This window comes from Acomys minous (genome assembly GCF_964271855.1).
Source record: "Acomys minous genome assembly, chromosome: 9".
In the NCBI taxonomy this organism is placed as follows: domain Eukaryota; kingdom Metazoa; phylum Chordata; class Mammalia; order Rodentia; family Muridae; genus Acomys; species Acomys minous.
The window spans coordinates 3,387,422-3,407,350 of record NC_140490.1 but is presented as its reverse complement, the minus strand read 5'-3'; the positions used below and the strand labels follow the sequence as shown (position 1 = coordinate 3,407,350).

The window sequence follows — 19,929 nt, the reverse complement described above, 5'->3', positions numbered from 1 at the left end:
GATAAGCTAGGATAAAGCTTTCTTGAACTACCAGTGGGTTTCCATAGTAGTGTTTTCTAAACACAGACATTCGCCCCAAATTTATCTAGAGGTTTAAAGCAATTTAGGTCAATTTAAGCAAGAGGCTTAGAGGTGTAGCATGGTGCTATAGTTCTTAGTTAGCATGTACAAGGCTCAGCAGCAGAGCTATGATGATTTGTCTGTTTTGTTTTGTTTTGTCTTTTTCAAGACAGGGGCTCACTGTGGAGCCCTGGCTGTCCTGGAACTTTCTCTCTAGACCAGGCTGGCCTCAAACTCAGAGATCTGCCTGCTTCTGCCTCCCAAGTGCTGGGACTAAAGACACCTCACACACCTGGCTGATTAGTCTTTCTTAAAAACAAATTATGCCCCCTTATCCAGATCTACCCAATGGACAGTACATTCTCCAGAGTTATGTGACGCGCAGGGACTGACTCTGACATGAACTCTGGTGCCCCATATTTGACCACCTCTCCTTGGTGGGGAGGCCTGGTGGCACTCAGAGGAAGGGGAAACAGGCTACCAGGATGAGACCTGATCGGCTGTGATCATATGGTGTGGGAGGAGGTCCCCTTCTATCACAGGTCTAGGGGAGGGGAACAGAGTGAAAGATGGAGGGAGGGAGGGATGGGAAGATATAAGTGAAGGGACAACAATTGAGATGCAATCTGAATAAATTATTTAAATAAATAAATAAAATATGGGTGAGGAGACATGTATAGGTGTTCACAGCATCCAGAAGCATCGGATTGCCCTGGAACTGGAGTTAGAGGGGATTGTGAACTGCCTGACCTAAGAGCTGGGAGGCAAACTGGTACCCACCCTATAGGAACAGTGCATTCTCCTAACAGCTGAGCCGCTTCTCCAGCTGCAGTGTTAGCCTGGACTGTCAACTCGATTCAACTGAGAAACGCCTTGACTAGTAAGCACTGTGGGTGTGTCTGTGAGGGCGTCCCTAGAGCCAGTAAGATAATTAGAGCTCTCACTTACTCTACAGAGCAAACCTTTCTTTGATTTCTAATATGATAGCACTATTGGGAGGTTGTGAAAAGTAGGAAGTGGGGACTCTAGAGGAAGTCGGCCACTGGGGAGCGCGTCCTTAGGGTCAAGCCATGCCCCGCCCCAGCTCCTTCTTGAAGTCCGTTTTCTTTATGTTTCACAGACCCACTGAGTGAACAGAGGCCTCAGTGCCTCAGGCCACCACATGCCCTTCCCACACCATTATGTTCTTCCCAAAAACATGGGGTTAGACAAAACAAATCTGTCCTTCATCAGGTTGTTTATGGAAGCAGGTGTTATGTCCCAGACACAAGAACGGAACCAATTTACCTAAAATTCAGGAGGAAGAGATTTAGGCTGGCTGATGTCATCTTGGAAAGGAAACACAAAGAGGGGCAATGGTCACACAGCTGTGTGGATAGACATGCATGCTGTGCAAGCCTGATGGCCCACGCTCCATGCCTGGAGCCCACACTGAACGGCCGGGGAAGGTGGCATGCACTGGCATCCAGGCACTCCTACAGCGAGTAGGAAGACAGAGTCATGAAAATCACCCTGAAGCTTGCAGCCCGGCCAGCCATGAGAAGACAGCATACAGAAACAAGAGGGGTCTGTCTCAACAAGATGGAAGGTGAAAGAGAATTGACTCCCAGAAGTTGTTCTGGGAGACACGTGCACACAAGCACACACACACACAGAGAGAGAGAAATAAAAATAAACAAAGTTTTAAAAAGAATTACGGGGGAGGAGTCACTTAATTTAAAACTCCCTCAAGCAGCTGCAATGGATCCTATTTGATGATACACAGATCAAAGCTATAGACTAAGGGCCCTAGAAATATCACCAAATGACACAAAGGCACAAAAGGACAGTCCTCTAGTCATGACTTGAGCAGGTCAATACCCATAGTTCACCACGGGAACAGTGGGGCTGGAGAGATGGCTCAGTGCTTGAGAGCACTGACTGCTCTTTCAGAGGAGCCGAATTCAACTCCCAGCACCCACACGGTGACTGACAACCACCTGTAACTCCAGTTCCTGGGAACCAGACGCTCTCTTCTGACCTCTGCTGGCACTTGAACTCATGGAAATACACACGTACACATAAATAAATAATAAAAGAAATCTTAAACAAAAAACTCCTCTCAACTAAACCTCATACCTTTAAAAAAAAAGTTAACACTAAATGTATTATATATTTAAACGTAAAACAGAGAACCACAAAACATTTTAGAAAGAAGCCATGTACGGCGGCATGTGCTAGTAACTCCAGCAGCGAGGAGGCTGAGAGAGGAGGGTAGTGAATGCAAGGCCTGCCTAGCTACATGGGAAGACCCTACCGCCCAGAAACCAAAAGCTCAGTGGTAAAATGCTTGGCTAGCATCTTAAGGCTCTAGTTCAAATCTCAGGTCTAAGGAACAAATCACCTGATGCTGCAGGTTACATGAGAGGCTTTCAGATACAATACATAACAGATTTTTAAAAATTAACTACTTGGACTTTATCCAAATTTTAAAAAAATTTTTTTTCAGTAAAGAAGATGGGGGGAAAGACCAAGAAACCTCATCACACAGGTGACTGACCTGTGGTGGTCTACTATCTAGCATCTGGGCCCGGGCTGCCTTTGAGTTCATCCATGTTGCCAACTGACCTATAAGTGACCTATGCTGGTCCCCATGAGGCTAGGCTGCCAGCTCTGTACCTTTGCCCTAGCTGCTCTCAGCCACCGGATGCTTACTCATCCTCCTGCGCCTCCTTCTGGGCCTCCACCATGAGCGACACTGATGCTCATGATATTCTGCCTGTCACCACAGGGGACGCCTATGCTTCTCCAGACTGAAGGTCCCCAGGGCACCAGCAGGGACATCCTTTCCAGAAGCCATCAGTGAGAGGAAGTAGCAGAGAGGAGTTGGAAACACAAGCACGAAGAAGAGTGAAAAAACTGACCCACGTGCTTCTTGCATGTTCTAGCTCAAGCAACACGGAAAACTTCCTCCCAAGCCACACTAGGAGCTTCTAGGTTTCCCTAAATGGATCTTTCTTTCTTTTCTATTTCAGTGCTGGGTGAATCGAGAGCCTTGCACACGCCGTGCTCTACCAATAAACTACATTCCTGCCTGGTGGGACTTCATGCCTGAGTCTATCCCTTGTTCCGGGTTGGGCTGCGTTGCCTCTGAAGCCCTGAACTATTCCTTAGGGTGCCCAGCTCCCTCTGGTGCCGGTTATTAAATAAACGAAGCTATTGATCTTGGTGCATATCACTGAATGGGAGGAAGGGAAGCTGTCACTCCCTTCTGAAAGGATTCGCTCGCTGTGTGAAGTTTGGATGTCTTCTATTCTTGCCCCCGTGAACTTCCCATGTCCTCTCATCATATTAGAGATAGCACAGGATGTGAGCAGCCGCTGCCTCCCAGGTAGAGTCTGAATCTAGACTATAAGAGTATTGGACTCTGGCAATTTCAACTGTAAACTCTGAATTTTATACTTTCCATGCATGGCTAAGGGCCACCAAGTGTCTAAATGGCCCTCCTGGAGGGTGCTACGAATGAAAGGACGCTGCCCAGTCATCAACACAGCCTTCCAAATGGGCGTCTACACAATGCAGGTAGAAGAGACTACACAGCCACACTTTCAGTTCCCTGGAAAACCGTCTGCTGATACATCACTTGCTCAGGTGTGTGCCTCTCTTTCTCTTCCTAGGCACACCACATACAGCAGTGTGGGCTGCTCAGTCAGTGCCTCTCAGGGGCCAAAACACATACTCAATACACTTCTTGTTGAGTGGATAAAGGAATGTCCTGTCCCCACAAGTTTATCCACGGGCTGGTGCCATCCTCTGTGGACTGCCAACATTCCAACCCATTCTGTGGTGTAGCACAGTGGGGCAGAGTGAAGGGACACGGTGACAGGTCCCTGCTCAGTGCACTCAAGGATGTGTCATCCAAAAGGGACAGGGGACAAGCAAAGGCCCTACCCCAGGCAGACAACGCCCAAGCCTACTTGAGTTCCTTAAGTTCACGGCTGACATCATTCTTCTGCTTCCGAGTGTCATCCAGGCTACGAAGGGCTTCAGCCAGCTCGCTCACTGCTCGGTCCCGCTCGCGCCTCAGGTTGTCACACAGGGTCCTGGCAGAGGAAGGAGAGGCCCAGGTTACTGTGAATAGTAAGAACTGAGGAGAGGCTTGTGCTCCGTACCACACTACCTGTCGGCAACAATTTCCACTAAACAAAACAAACACAAAAGGAGCGCATGAACCCACCCGACCAGCCCACCGTGTAACCAAAGACACCAGTCAGACTGCAGGACCCATGTGCCTGGGAATAATGCCCACGTTTCACACACCCACTCTTCTGGCATGAGCTCTGTGGCAGTAGAGGGGCTTTCCTTTGTAGTGAGGTGGGCTTGGTGCTCCAACACCCATAGGTTCCTTAACTGACCATACACAGGGCTTTCTATCTATGTCACCACAGGCTGACAGGCACTTAGCCAGGACTCAGCGTCACCTCTATGGCTCTGGTTAAGTGCAATGCGGAAACCTAACAGGACTAGGGCGGGGAGTGGGGTAGGCTGGGTGGGGGGGGGGTGATTAAAAATAAAACACTTCATTCACGTAGACAGGACACACAAGTCTATATACAGCAGGAGGGCCTGTACTGGCTGGACTTGGCCATCTCCCTACGGCTGGTCCCCGTGCCTCTGTAGCCCGGAACCTCTAGCGCCCTGACCACAGTCTAGCTGACGATCCCACTCTGGAGGGACACGAAGAGCGAGCCAGAGCCAGAGCAGGAAGCGCCCCGAAGACCTCAGTGCTCCTCCCACACCAAACACCAAACACCCAGCATTTATCCTCACGTCCTGACCCTCCCTGCCGGGGCACAGGTCTGTCCTTTTCATAGCGTCAGGGCGTGTTCTAGAATCCCTCAGTGACCAACTTACTGTGCTGCTTCCTCCATCCCCAGTTCTGCTCCAGCCCAGGACTTTACCCACAGTCCTTTGCTTCCATTTAAGACTCTCAGAACTGGAACTCAAGGACTCTGCCACCAACTCCTCATGATTCTCTAGACCAGACCCAGCCACACCCAAATCCATCCTCAGAGAACACACACGCCCCTTCACCTGCGATGCCCATGCTTCCTTCCCTGCTGAGGAAACTGCACTCAAGCGTCACATTCTAGCTCGAACAACACTGGGCCCAGGAGACTTCCCTCTACCCTGAGTGGCCTGCCTGTCTCATGACGTCCTGTCTTCCCTCTGCCCAGAGCCCCTCCCGGGCACAGACACTCAGAAGCCTCCTCTAAGCTCTTGCTGCTCGGGAACCTAGGCTGCCGTCACAGTAGATGTCCAGCCACACACAGAAAAAACAAACACATGTCACTCAAGTTGCTTCTGCCCAGCCCTTGAAGACAAACAAGGCTTTGACAGGATGTAGCGCACTCTCAAGATGTCTGGAGGTGAAGCGGGAAGGAAACTCAATAGAAAACTCTGAAGCCGAGAGGTGCGCCAAGAGTCAGCTAAAGGGCGGCGTGGGGAGCCACAGTCCTGCCTTCTTATCTGGACACACAAGCAGCGCTGACCCTGCCAACAGCCCTCAGTGCACAAGGGAAACACTGGACCGCACCCACCCAAGGGCACCCTTACCGGATGCTGTCACGCTCTGCCACGATCTTGTCCCGTTCCTGAAAGGCCCAGTCCCGCCGGCACTTGGCCACGTCTGCTTCCTGGAGCGCTTCCTTCAGCTCCTGGCACAACGCCTTGCACTGCTTTCGGAGGATTTCCACCTCCTTGTTGGCTCTCCCGGCATCCATGGTCACTGTGTCTTTGATCTAAAGGCGAGAGGTAGGTGAAAGGGGTTACCCAGACTTCTGACCTGGAGACCTCACCAGGTCAGACGTGGGGCCGAGGCTCAGGCGCTCACATCTGAGGCACACTAGCATTTCTAGGGCTCTTCCTCTTTGCTCGGGATGCTGGCCTCACTGAGCACAGGAGGCGCACGAGCACCGAGAACCAATGCTGGAGAGGGGGGTGGCTCTCGTCCATGCCTGTCCCCTTTTGATTCTCACTGAGCTCCTCAAAATTACTAGCTGCTGAAATGAGTTACCCTAAAACCCTGCTCCTCCGACACTTCAGTGAGCTAGGGGCAGGGAGACTAAGTAACAGTGGAACCAGGGAGCCAAGGCAGTTCAAGTGACTGACCTCTGCCGAAACCCCTGGTGGAATCTGGCGGTCCTACCCTTGCTGAGAGACCACTCTCACCAGTACTCTCGTCACCCTCTGCTGCCCTCAACACCAGTTCTCAGAACTCAGCCTGGGGACTCACACTGCCGTCCTTACTGGTCCTGAGGCCGCAGGTGCTTCTGAAGGCTGGGCTCGCAGAGATACGGGCTATTTGAGAAGCTCCTCACCTGACGAGGGACCATCAAGAAGGACCCAGGGGCTGCACCCCAGGCCGCAGCAGGTGCACTGCCTAACCAAGTGCCCCGGCAACAGGTGTACGATGTGTGTGCCAGAGACTGCGGCTCCCAGGACCGTGTTGTTTCTATTTCGACACGTTCCCCTAAAGCATCATCGGCTGCACAGCCGAGCTCATGCGGCCACGGCCACACCCAGAGGCGGTGGGAAGGACTGCCATCCAGGGATCTTACACAGCCTTTCTATGGCACTGTACTCCACTCAGGGGAGTAAGCAAAGACCTGGGAAAGCTCTGTGAAGACACTCTGTGACCAGGGAACCAGATGACCTACCCAGCTGACCCTGGACAGGTGACCAAACAATGTGGCCGTCATTCCTTAGTGCCCCATCACACCTAAGAACTGTGGGCCTGGCTTCCTTTCGGGTAGTGCCAAGTGGGAGCATGAACCTAGAACAATGTGCAGGGAAACTGAGGATATCAACTCTTGGGGGTGGAGCCCTCAGGTGGGGGTGGAACCTGGGGGTCGGGGGCTAAGGGGCTAAGGGGCTGGGGGGGTAGGGAGGTAGGGGGGGGTAAGGGTGTAGGGTTCTCCCCTGCTGCTTGCTGACTCAGAACAATGCCTGGAAAAGATTCCTGCCTCAGCTGACAAGTCACCTGTCACCCAGCCAACACCCCCTGCACAGGCCTGGAGGATTCCAGACTAAAGGGCATGGCTGACTGCCTGAGTGCTGCGCACCACGGACTGCAAGCCGCAGCTCAGACGTCAGGCCTCCACGTTAATGCTGCTCAGTGCTGGAGGCCAGCACCGGGGGGCGCTGAGTGCCCTTCACACTTGTCCGTGTACATGACCACAGCCCACACAGGTAACTTCTGAAGTCTGAAAATCCCATGGAGCAGGGATTCGCTGTCTTATCACAAGCTCACCTTGTAGGCGGTCAACAGCCCATGACCTTTCTAGTCTGGTGACCAATTTGGTCATTTGCCAAAGAATTTTTTTCTTTTTTTTTTTGGTCTTGTCAGTGTGATTTTTCTAACTTGATATTTACACCCCCCTGTTTGCAGTAAGTACACACCCAGACACTAGAACACACAAAGGGAAAGATGGAGTAACTAGGGCATCTACCAAACTCTAGTGCATTAAACTGACTTATTAAAAGTTCTTTTACAGGTGGGCATGGCAGTATATGCCTGCAATTCCAGCACTTGCACTCAGGGAGCAGAGGCAGCCAGATCTCTAGTTCCAGGCTAACCAGGGCTACAAAGTGAGACCCTACGTGAGTGGAAGGAAGGAAGGAAAGAAGGAAGGGTTTTTTTTACATAATTTTCTTTTCTAAAACTTTATCAAAGTTGGACGAGGAGGGTAGCTCAGTGGTAGAGCAGGTGATACTTCAAGCAAGGGCCTGTCCCCAACACACACACACACACACACACGCACACGCACACGCACACGCACACCACAAATAAAAACAAAGTGTTGTTGCACGACGTGACTCTCTTGGCACTGGCCTCTGTCTCAATGGCCTGGGGAGCATCAGTTCCTCCATATGGAGCTGTCACTCTTGGTCCATTTTACCTACACACATAGCTGCCCAGGGCGGGCGCCCATCCTGAGGGGCGATGATGAAAAAGACCCCTATCATTCCAACTCTATGAAGACGCGGCTGCTGTGTTTTCTGTTTGTGTCGTTCTGCAAGGACAAATGCGACTATGGTATCCAGTTTGCAGACGAGGGCACAGAGGCAGGAAGGAGAGACATGAGAGGGTATGTGACCGAGGAAGGGACAGACCCCAGTAAAGGGCCTTGCTTCCTTTCTTTCTCCATAGTCCACACCTGAGCATAAGAGCCACTGCAGGTAGAAAGACCACCAGTGTGACGGTTAATCCTGGTTGCCAGCACACATGGCAAGAGGGAAATGCAATTGAAGAGTTGCCTGCGTCAAACTGGCCTGCAGGCACGTCTATGGGACATTTTCTTTTTTAATCTATTTTTTAGACTGACTCTTATTTTTGTGTGTGTATGAGCATTTGGAGACTATACACACATGAGCACTGCGGGCATGTCTTGTGTCCACAGAACCAGAAGAGGGCACTAGATCCCCTACAATTGGAGTTACAGATGCTTGTGACCTGTCCTGTGGGTTTTGGGTGCTCTGGAAGAGCAGCCAGTGCTCTTAACTGCTAAGCCACTTTCCCAAACCCCGTGGGCATTTTCTTGATAGCTACGGTCCAGCTCAACATGAGATACCACCTAGGCCAGTGGGCTTGGGCTATCTAAGGAAATATAGGTCACTGTGAGCCCGGGAACAAGCAAGGAAGCAGCATCCTCTGGGGGTTTTGCCTCCAGCTCCTGCCTGCTGAGTTCTTGCTCCCACTTCCCTCAGTGAGGGACTAAAACCAGTGAAACAAACCCTTTCCTCACCAAGTTGTTTGGGGTTGCGGTGTTCATCACAGTAACTGAAAGCTAACTAGACAGGCAGCCTGGCGGCCCACACCCCCACACCACCCACCACACCTCATGTCTGGCACACAGTGATCTCTGCAGAGTGCCCATGCCCATCTTCCTGACCTTACTTTCCACCTCTCACACCCTGCTTTGCATACGTGCATCCTAACGGACCTAAACAGAAAATCCTAGAGGCGTGAGTCAGGAACAGCCTTGACGGGCAGGATAGCCTAGTGTCCCCAAGTCTAGAGCTCTGGTCAGAACCACAGCATGACTGAAGGGCGGAAGGCCAACTCCCCGCCTGTCTCCGCCCCAGCAGCCCACACCTGGAGCGGAAGGGTGAGGTAGGGCCGCCCAGGCAGGAAAGCACACAGGAGTTAAGCTGAGAGGCCCAGTCCCGCTGCTACTGCCTACTAAGCCCCCAACTCTCGAGGGACCATCCCAGGGAGCAGGCCTTTAAGACAAGGCCTAATGCTCAAGTCAGCAGAAAGTTGTGCATACAAGAACTTCCAGTGCCCTGAGAAAAATACCCGAAACTCCTGAGAACACAGATGGCTGGTGGACAGAGGCCCCTGAGGGAGGAGGCCAAAAGCTCTATGCAGCTAAGACTTTGGTCTTGGGACCTTGTTCACAGAGGCGGTCTGAGACAATTCGAGATGATCTCTGATTACTCCTATGTGTGCTCCACTTTACAGAATCAACAGCCGATTTCTCCTATAAATCAAACTACGTTGTTTTAAAACAAAAGGGAACAAACAAAGCAATGTCAGTGTCACAGCACAGGAGAGACAAAATCGCCTCCTGATGGCTTTTCCTATCCAATCATCCCATTTCAGAGACAGACACAGTACAGCCTTGCAACCTGGGCACCTGAACGAAGCCGTGAGGCTAGCTCAGTCCTCCTGCGCAGGAGGCGCCGCCTTGCACCCATGCAGCTCTCTGATGTCTTCCTGTGTCCGGGACAATGGCCAACCATTCTACCCCATTTCTCCTCCGGATTCCAGACTAAACTCAAACCCCAAGCCTAAGCTCAAGAGAGACCCAAAGGTATCTCGCCATTGATAACCTGTGAAGAGAAACCCCTGCCCACCCATACCTTCCCACCCAGCCCTCAAGAACTCCACGGCCACCGTCTGCACCCCTCCGCCCGAGCCGCGCACCACCACTGATGGCTGCCTACCTGCCGCAGGGCCTCCATCTCCTCGCTGGCTGCCTGCTTTTCAGATGTGCTGCTCTTGAGCTTGGACTCGGCCAGCTCCACCTCCGTCTGCAGCTTGTCCAGCTCGGAGATGACCTGGTCGCGCTCGCTCATGATGAGCTTGTACTCGCTGTACACAGCGTCGCGCTCCTCCTTGTATTTCTCTGACTCCTTGGCGGTCTTCACCTGCTTGCTCCTCAGCTCTGTGAGCTCCGACTGCAGCAGCTCCATCTCCCACTGCAGGTCCTTGTTCTGGGCGGTGGCCTTGCTCAGCTCGTGGTGGATTGTCTCAAACCTGGGAGGAAAACGTGAGGCGGGAGGGGCGGGGCCCCGCCATGTCAGCTATGAGGCCACTACCCCCTGCAGCAGCCCCGCTGTGCTAGACAGTCAAGCATGAAGTTTTTGACTGAGGTCATTCTCTGCACCCCCAGAGAGAATGGTCACGGAGTGCTAGTGCCCTGGGCCTGGAATGTTTCTCAGCCTTTAACAAATGCCAGAAGTTGAACTGAGGACTGCATGCTCTCCACTCTACTAGAAAGAACAGCGCGCGCGCGCACGCGCGCGCACACACACACACACACACACACACACACACACACACACCAAAACAATTACAGAGTCACAGCATAGCAAAGACAAACATGGCCTCATGCTGACATACTATGTAACCACCTCATTTTACAGACATAATAGAGCCTTGCAACGTGGGCATCTGAACAAGGTCATGAGACAAGCTCAGCCCTCCTGCCCAGGAGGCACCTTGCACACAAGCGACATGCAAGGTGGAGCCTGTCATGCCTCGGCAGCATTTCCTGAGATGTGTCCCTGAGAACACCAGGCCTTTAGGGGTTCCAGCACCAAACAACAGCCATGTTCCCTGAATCCTGCAGCAGAGACACCTGTCTCGGTTCAATCTGGCAATTCCTAAATCTACTTATAACCAGAAATTTTTCACAGGTCAATGAACACGGCAGCGAGCCCACACACTGCAGGAAGGCGCTGCCTGCAATACTGTCCACGGTGGGAATCACACATCTGAAAACAACTGTCCTTCATAAAAAAGAAATTTCAAGGGACACGCTGCCTAGGATAAATACCTTTCCCATTTGCAAGGGGGGTGGCTACTAGGAAGAAAGGTTTATAGAAAAATACAAGTGTTGGGGTGCACAGGACACAGCCAAATGGACAGGAGGAAAGGAAATAATTTCAAGGTTAGTGCAGTATCAAACACAATGTTTTCATTGACTAGAGCAGCACAATGTTCTGAGGCTCAGGGTTTTTTTGTTTGTTTGTTTGTTTGTTTCCTGGAAGCCCTGCAGATGGACTAAAAGCTTATAAAAGTCAGGAGCCCCAGAGAGAACCCATGTTGCCCCCAACATACACTGCCCTGCGCCCAGTCTGGCCTCCTACCTCCTCAGAGAGAGAGCACACTGGTGCTGCAACTGGATGGCCGTGTCCCTCTGCTGGGTCAACATCTCGGTCTGCTTTTGCAGGCGCTGGTTCTCCTCCCCCAGCTGCTCCAGGCGGCTCAGGTCTGAGTTGTGCACGGCGACCTTCTCGCTGTACCTCTTGCGCAAGGCATCGTAGTCCTTCTTAATGACCTCCAGCTTGTCCATGGCCGTGTCGTACAGCTTGTGGAGGATCTCCGACGAGCCATTGTGCTTCAGCACCTGGGGACCCCAAAAGACTCACGCTGACCAAGGAGCAAGATGGGCAGAGCAGAGATCTCCCTCAGACGGGAGCGGGGTGGGGTGGGAGGTCATAATGTCTGGTCTTGCTAGCCCTGCACTCACAGGGGGCAGAGCCATTTAGATTTACTCCTTCTCAGATGTCTGTGTTGCAGAAAATTCCCAAGTACCACGAAGCAAACCATCCTTCGCACGGGAAGGGTATAATGGCCGGCCTGAGACTTGTGGGTTTGGAAAGACCTAAGTTCAATGCTGTCTCCTGACTGACTGGCGTCCTGGAACCTGACGGAGCTGTCACTGAGACAAGACCAGCAGATACTGAGTCTGCAACTTTGGTGCCTACTAAGCGCAAGCAGGAAGGAACTGTGACCAGCAGCACCGAGGAAAATCTCGACTCTGCCCATCCACTGCGCTTCCCAAAGTGTGAGAGTGCCCTACGTGCTGTTCACCTCCATCCTGGAGAGCAAAGGCATCCATCTGGTGGGACTCCCCTGCTAGAGGACCTGGTTTCCCCCACATCTTTTTTCTTCCCTGTGTTGAGTTTGCCTTGTGTCCTGCGGCTGAAATTTTAGCCCGTGGGGATGATTATACATTGAGTCCTGTGAGTCCTAGCAAATCAAAGAACCTAGAGATAATATTGGGAACTTTCTAAAATAAGGGCACAAAATTCCAGTGCTGGTCCAGGCACTGGCAGTGCGGGGCAGGACAGAAAGAGACTGTGCCCTGCGGTCCTGTAATCCCAATGCCAGCATTGGGGGACGTGCAGCCACTGATGGAACAAGAACAATATCTTCCTAAGTTAACATTGGCTTTCAAGAAAAAGAAAGCGCAAGGCACCATGTGCAGGAGATGCTTCTGAGCAGCGCAGAGTAGGAGAGGAAGTTAGTAGGGGAGGCTGCCGCCTTCGGGTGTCTTTCTAAGAAAGTGACTTCTCAGTGAAGACAACAAAGGAAAAAAAAATAGCCAAAAAGCAGGGATGCAGCCACAGGCTGGGCCACAAGCACAAAGGCTACAGGGCAGACTCACAGTGTAATGCATGGAGGCCCTAGAAGAGGATGCAGAGTAGGTGCAACTGAGTGCAAAGAAGCCCGGGGCTCGTAGGGAAGGCTGAAATCCTGAGGACACCGCACCGCGGACTTCGGCAGTCTACCAAGCAAAAGAGAATTCTAGAGCCGAGCATGGCGGTGCATGCCGGCATCCCAGTGCTCAGGCAGGCTAAGTAAGGCTGGAGCAGTCTCTGAGTCCAAAGCCAGACTGAGCTACAGAGCAAATGCCATGCCAGCCACGGCTGTGCAACAAAACTCTGTCTTGAAAACAATAAACAAACAAAAAACCTAAACCAATCAAACAACCCCCAACAAGAAAAAACAGAGAGGGAATGTGGGCGCAAGAACACACCCTGCTGTGAATTACAGGAGCTCAGCTTCCCCTGGGGTGCTGGTCAAGAAGAGAAAAACAACAACAAAAAACTAACAAACAAGAGAAGAGGACTAGGATTTCAGGGGTTTGCCTGTTGAACACCTCTCAGAGATCCTCAGCCCCATGACTCACCACCTCTGTGGGTTTGCTTCCTTATTTCTCAAATGACAGGATGAAACCGGAAAGGCAGGCTCAGCCCCTGCGGCTCCCACAGCCCAGGTACAACCTTGGTCACTGTGTGGGCCCTGAGCTATTAGCGCCATCTTTGCAGCCCAGACAGCCTCAACCTTGAACTGTGGAACATTTCCTCCAGAGACAGATGCCACATCTACACAGGAGGAACAACTCACTCAAAAATCAGAATTGAGATGGAGAAATGACTCTGTGATTAAGAACACTGGCTGCTCCTGCAGAGGACCCAGGTTCAGTTCCCGGCACCCAGACGCTGGCTCCTAACTGTCTGTAACTCCAGTTTCAACACCCTTTCCTGACCTCCAGAGGCACTGCACATATACAGCATACATGTACACATGTACACAAAACATCCACACACATAAAATAAACATAAACAAATCTTGGAAAAAATCATGGGGCTGGGGACATGGCTCAGTAGTTAAGAGCACTTGTGGCTCTTCTAGAAGATCTGGGTTTGGTTACCAGCCAGCATCACAGGTGTCATAACTCCACCTACAGAGGATATGACACCCTCATGTGGCCTCTGTGGGCACCCACATGCACGTCCACATGCATGCACACATACACAGCAATAAAAACTAAATTGTTTTTTAAAAGCAGAATCACAGAGACCACTGATCCTCCCCCCACTCCCGACCCCCTCTCTCTGAGACCCTAGACTTCAGACACCAGGGCTGCCGGCTGCAAGTGAAGGCTGTCAGGCATCAGCCCTGCCCGCCTCCTGTACTCCTGCGTTTCTCCTCCATTTGTCCGTAGACTGTGTGTAGAACATTTTCCAGTCTTCCTGTTTCAACTTACTGAATTCTTGGATTACAGCGTGCGCTATAACCCTGGCTCTGTTTCCTGTTCTTTTCAGAGACTATTCCTTTCAGAAGGAAATCTTAGGACACTGAAATACAAAACAAAGTAGAAAGTAAAAACCTCACTGTATTGTCAAAAACATTTTTACTTACACACACACACACACACACACACACACGCCAAGTGCCATTCTGTCACCGAAAAAATCTCCTTTAGAGGAGGAGGGGGATGGAGAGGGAAGGCAGGGAGGGGAGCCGGGGAGCCGGGAGAAACAGCAGCTGCCGCAGAGACAGAAGCAACAGCTTCTGGTCCTGGTGGCACAAGGCCTATAATCCCAGCACTTGAGAAACAGAAGCAGGAATATTAGAAGTTCAAGGTTGGGCTGGAGAGATGGCTCAGCGGTTAAAAGCACTCACTGCCTGCTCCTCTAGAGGTCCTGAGTTCAATTCCCAGAAACCACATAGTGGCTCACAACCATCTATAATGTAATCTGATGCCCTCTTCTGGCCTGCAGGTGTACATGCAGGCAGAGTTCTGCATACATAATAAATAAAATTTTTAAAAAACACTGCTTAAAAAAAAAAAAAGAATTAGTTCAAGGTCATCCTCAGCTACATGGCCTGTGTCAAAAAGAGACCTTATCGCAAAAAAATATAACTGGAGAGATGGTCAATAGTTCACTTGCTGTTCTTGCAGAGAACATGAGTTTGGTTCCCAGAGGGCGTGCGCGCGTGTACACACACACACACACACACACACACACACACACACACACACACGTGAGCAAGAGCATGCTCATGTAGCTCACAACTCCTTTATCTCCAGTCCCAGAGTAGCTGGTGTCCTCTCAGCACCTACACATATGTCAAATATGCAAACGTGTACAAACACACACATATACATAAATTTTTAAAAAGAATAAATCTCTTCAATTTTAAGACTTTTTTGTTTTGTTTTGTTTTGTTTTGGGGGGACAGGGTCTCTTTGTGTAGCCTTGGCTGTCCTGGACTCACTTTGTAGACCAGGCTGGCCTCGAACTCACAGCGATCAGCCTGCCTTTGCCTCCTGAGTGCTGCGCCACCACGCCCGGCTGAGGGGTTCTATCGTCTATCATTTAGCTGAAAGGTAACCCGTGTTGAGGCATGGACGGATCTCTCTTCTTTCTCAGGATTAAGAACATCTCACTGTCGGGATGTTCCACACTTTGTTTCACTGTCAATGGTCACCTTAAGTTTCCATTCACCTCTGAGCTATTGTGCAAGTCACATGCTTAAGGTATTGCCAGTTCCACTAACTAATAAGTGGTCCTTCACCTAAAATTTTTAAACTTTATTTTTAATTTACATGTGTGAGCATTCTGCCCACACATATGTCAAATGCACTACATGTGTACATAGCCTATGGAGGCCTGAAGAGGGTGTCAGGTCCCCCAGTCCCCGCGGTTACAGATGGCTGTGAGAGACCATGTAGGTCCTGGGCGTTGAACCCTGGTCCTCTACAAGAGCAGCCAGTGCTCCTAACCGCTAAGCCATCTCCTCAGCCTCAGCCTTCATCTTAAGCTTCTAATCCTGATTTCCAGCAAGACTGGGCATCTTTGCTGTGCTCACGGACTATCTACTTTCGTCTTCTGGGAACCCCTATTTCTAACCGTGGGTCTCTCCTCCTCTTCTCCCTTCATTTCTAACCCAGGACCTCTTGTGTGCTGCATAAGAACTCTATCCCCGCACTGCACCAGCTCTCTGGGAGTTAGTTTTAAATTCCAGCTACCTTCCCTGGGTATATTTATCACAATGATCTTCTGCCACTATGTGGTTTGTGGTGTCTTTTGTGCCAAAGTTTCGCTCTTTGCTAAGGCAAAATCCATCAAGGATGCCCATTGTAGTTTGTGCTTCAGTTGCTTTAAGGAAGTCTCTCTTTCCTGCCTTGAGGTCATAAAGTTATCCTCTTGTTATGACTTCTAAAAAGTTTTATTTTTCATTTAAACCTTTTAATGCATTTAAACACATTTCTGTTCATGGCTTGAGATGGACAGCAAATAATACCCTCTTCCTCTCCCACAAACCATGGACCAGTGGAGACTGGGCACTGAGGTGCAGAGCCAAGGACAGCTGGTCTGTCCTGGAGCGGGCAATGAGCTCCAGCGGCCATCGGGGACATCTCAGACAGTGTCACCACTGAGGCACGAGAAACCATTCGCCCAGGATGGAAGTCACCGCGGGCAATGGAGCATCATTGCCTGCACCTGTGTCAGGAGAGGTCGGGCTTCTGCGCTGATCAACACATACCTCAGATACTCCACTTAACACTGACTCCACAGCCAGGTGTGGTGGCGCACGCCTTTAATCTCACATTAGGGAGACAGAGACAGGTGAATCCCTGTGAATTTGAGGCCAGCTTGTTCTACAAAGTGAGTTCCAGGACAGCCAGGCTTATATAGCAAAACCCTGCCTCAGAGAAAAAGGAAAGAAAGAAAGAAAAGAAAGAAAGACAAACAAAATAAAAAGACTGACTTCATATGCCTCACTCTAATCTTCCTCCGTCCCAGGCAGGGAACAAAGGCTTTGCTGCCATAGCCCGAGTTGCCCACAAGAGGGCAGCAGTCAGCCCGCAGGCTTTCCAGCTTTCTGGAAGAACCGCTCAGTTTTAAGTTGTCCCAGCTGGCTGGGCGGCAGCACTGCGGCACCAGTTCACAAGGGACTCCAGAGTCTACACACCTCCGCTCTTGCTTTTCCTGAGTGGCAGCTTCCCAAACGCCCTGACTCTGAGAAGCATAGGGCCAGGTCTGCTGGACACTCCAGGCTGCCAAGATATGCTTTCATCCCGGTGAGGCAGGTCATGCAGAGGAGAATGCTGAAGCCAACCCCAGTGCCCTTCCCATGCTCAGCACAGCTCTGACAACGTAGTGTGCTGCAGGGCCAACAGAGGCCGGCGGGAGAAAGCAGACCTGCCCTGTCTCCGCCAGGGCTGCCTCCAGGGTTGCCTGGGTGTAAAGCCCTCATGAAGAGGCCCTGCCTGCTGTAATCCCAGCTCTCCTCCCTGCGCCTCCTGGCCTCTGCCTCACTGCAGCCTCAGGGAGGCATCCGGACCTTCAAAGGGACTCCCGGACCCCAGGCATTTCTCAACTTCTCTCACAAGAGCCTAGACTCAAGCCTGCACTTGATCATCAACAGCCTCAAAGAAATTAGGGGGAACTGCAGGCATGCGAATTCCCAAGAGCTGCAGAAGATGCTATCTGCCAGATCAGCGTTAGACTATGTTCTTAGTGGGGGGTTACAGACACACACACACAGAGACAAACTCAATTTTCTGTTGCTATGAAAACAAACACACACCCTGGCCAAAAGCAACTTAGGAAAGAAAAGGGTTTATTTGCCTCACAGTTCGAGGTTGCAGTTCACTATGGAGGGGAAATCAAGGCAGAAACTTGAAAGGTCAAGAGCAGAGTAACACGTGGATTTTGATTGCTCACTCTCAGATTGCTTTCTTCGCTCTGACACATTTCAGGGTCCAGGGCCTAGCTCACTGTGCGCCCCACAGTAGGCTGAGTGTGGCAGTTTGAACAGGAGCAACCCCCCCGCCCCCCAATAGGCATATGTATTAGTCATTAGGGAATGGCACTACTTGAGAGGAATTAGGGGATATGGCTTTGCTGGAGTGGGTGTGGCCTTGTTGGAGGAAGTTTGTTATTGGGGGACAAGCTCTGTGGCACCAAAAGCTCGCGCCATCCCCAGCAGCCCTCTTTCTCTCTCTGCTGCTGCCTCCAATACGTATGTACAACTCTCAACTTCTCCAGCACCCGGTCTGCCTGTACATTGCCATGACAACAATGAACTTGACTTCTAAAACTGTAAGCCAGCCCCAATGAAATGCTTTCCTCTATGAGAGTTGTCATGGTCACCTTGTCTCGTCACAGCGTTAGGACACTGACTGAGGCACTAGGTCAACACACACACACACACACACACACACACACACACACACAGAACTGTGGTCACATGCTCAGTTTTCCAGCTATAGTAATGGAAGAAGAACATATCTGAGATACCTTGGTGAAAGAAAACACCAACTTTCAGGGATCAAAACAGAACATCTTAAAACTAGACCAGAGGAATGAACAAGAGAGGATCATTCGGGGGAACTGATGAAAGAAATGTATGTTGCCTTGGACACAGAAATTTTATTTATGACAACCAAAATCTTAAACACACACACGAGGGCCAGCAAATGGCTCACTGTGTAAAGGTGCCTGCTCACTCTGAAGCCTAAAGACCTGACCTGAGTTCAATCCCAGAAACCCACATGGCGGAAGGAGAGAGCCGACTCCCAAAAGCTGTCCTCTGACTTTCACACATGCCTGTCACATCTGCCACCTATTAAATAAATAAGTGGAATAATAAAAAATGTAATATATGCACAAAACAAAGAGAGATACACTTGTGTATTAACACGCAGAATGGCGGTCAGATACCGCTAACAATGAAATAGGTTTCTGGATGGTTAAAGAAACAGGCAATGTAAAATAAAAAAATCAAAGGCAAATTTGGGGGAGAAAAGAAAGCTGTGTGTGTGTGTGTTTGTGTGTGTGTGTTAAACAAATTGGAAAATGTGACAAGGATCTGTGCTAAGAGTGGTAGAAGTTGGTCACTTCTGCAAAGTAAGGCAGAACTGAATTTGGGGTGAATTCATTGCTGGTTTTAGAATTTTCTTCTTCTTCTTTTTTTTTTTAACCAAGGACTGTGTGTTAGTTTAGTAAAGGAAGAATGGCACTAAAACACCCTGTACTTTGCTTTCCCAACCTAGGAGCTCGTCAACAAGCCTGATACGCCACCCTCCCCTGCCCCCGCCCCAGAAGATCCAAGATGACCCATTTCCCACCAAGGAAATGGAACAAGGGCCAGGCTTCAGCCCGCAGTCTCCTCCCCCACAGCTGACATATACACAGGACAAAGCAGCTGGCTACAGCTCTCAAGCAAGCAACAGGGGCCCAGGCCCAGGGCCACCCCTCGCACTGGGAGCAGCCTCATTTCCTCTGAGATAAATCATGTAGGGGACTGGCAGGCCCCACAAATCCCTCCAGCAAACACACAAGTCAAATAGCACCATTTACCCTGCAAGGGCCTCTTCAGGTTTACAAGGCGTGGGAGGAACTAGGCAACAAAACTAGCCTTGTCCAGTAAGGCTGACCTTTGCCTTTAGGCCCAGTGGGGAGCAAGCATGTGGGCATGTCACATCACCGGCTCCCTCTGTTGGTAGCCTTCAGCTACCTGGACAGCATCTGAGAAGATGGGAAGGCCAGCAGGGTAGGATAAGGGACCCAGCAGCTCAGAGCCTCCACCGCCTCTCCCCGGCAGCCTAGCCCTCTCTGTTGCTGGGGTCCCCGGCTGACACTTGTTGAAAACACAGTCTAACTAACCTGAGCTGGGAGCATCCATGAACAGGACCAAGCACAACACGCCCACCCGAGCCTGGCCACCAAAGGCCACAGCTATCCCAAAAGAAAAGGAAGCAAGTGATACCACAGCAGTGGAGGAAGAAGAAAGGCCTTCCCCACAACATAGGTGGGGTGAGCAGGGAAGGAAGGAGTGAGGATGGGCGGAGATAACGTGAATTTGAGCGAAGTGTGGAGGTCTTCACCAGAATGAAAGACAGGAATCTTTATGCGTCTCGGGGAGAGATATGACCACCATCATCACCATCATCGTCATCATAATCGTCATCGTCATCATCACAATCATCATCACCATCATCGTCATCATCA

The 19,929-nt window shown here is 50.8% G+C and overlaps 1 protein-coding gene across 7 annotated transcripts in view; it reads right to left on the bottom strand.

Moving 5' to 3' along the window:
• LOC311605376 (disks large homolog 5) overlaps positions 1-19,929 on the bottom strand; it is a 120,050-nt gene that overhangs the window by 37,159 nt on the left and 62,962 nt on the right. For all 7 annotated transcript variants that reach the window (XM_084795864.1, XM_084795867.1, XM_084795866.1 and 4 more), the window contains 4 exons: positions 11,479-11,738; positions 10,051-10,363; positions 5,656-5,840; positions 4,017-4,142 (listed from right to left, as the gene is read on the bottom strand). In XM_084795864.1, the coding sequence (XP_084651990.1) occupies positions 4,017-4,142; positions 5,656-5,840; positions 10,051-10,363; positions 11,479-11,738 (884 nt within the window). The remainder of the gene's footprint in view (positions 1-4,016; positions 4,143-5,655; positions 5,841-10,050; positions 10,364-11,478; positions 11,739-19,929) is intronic.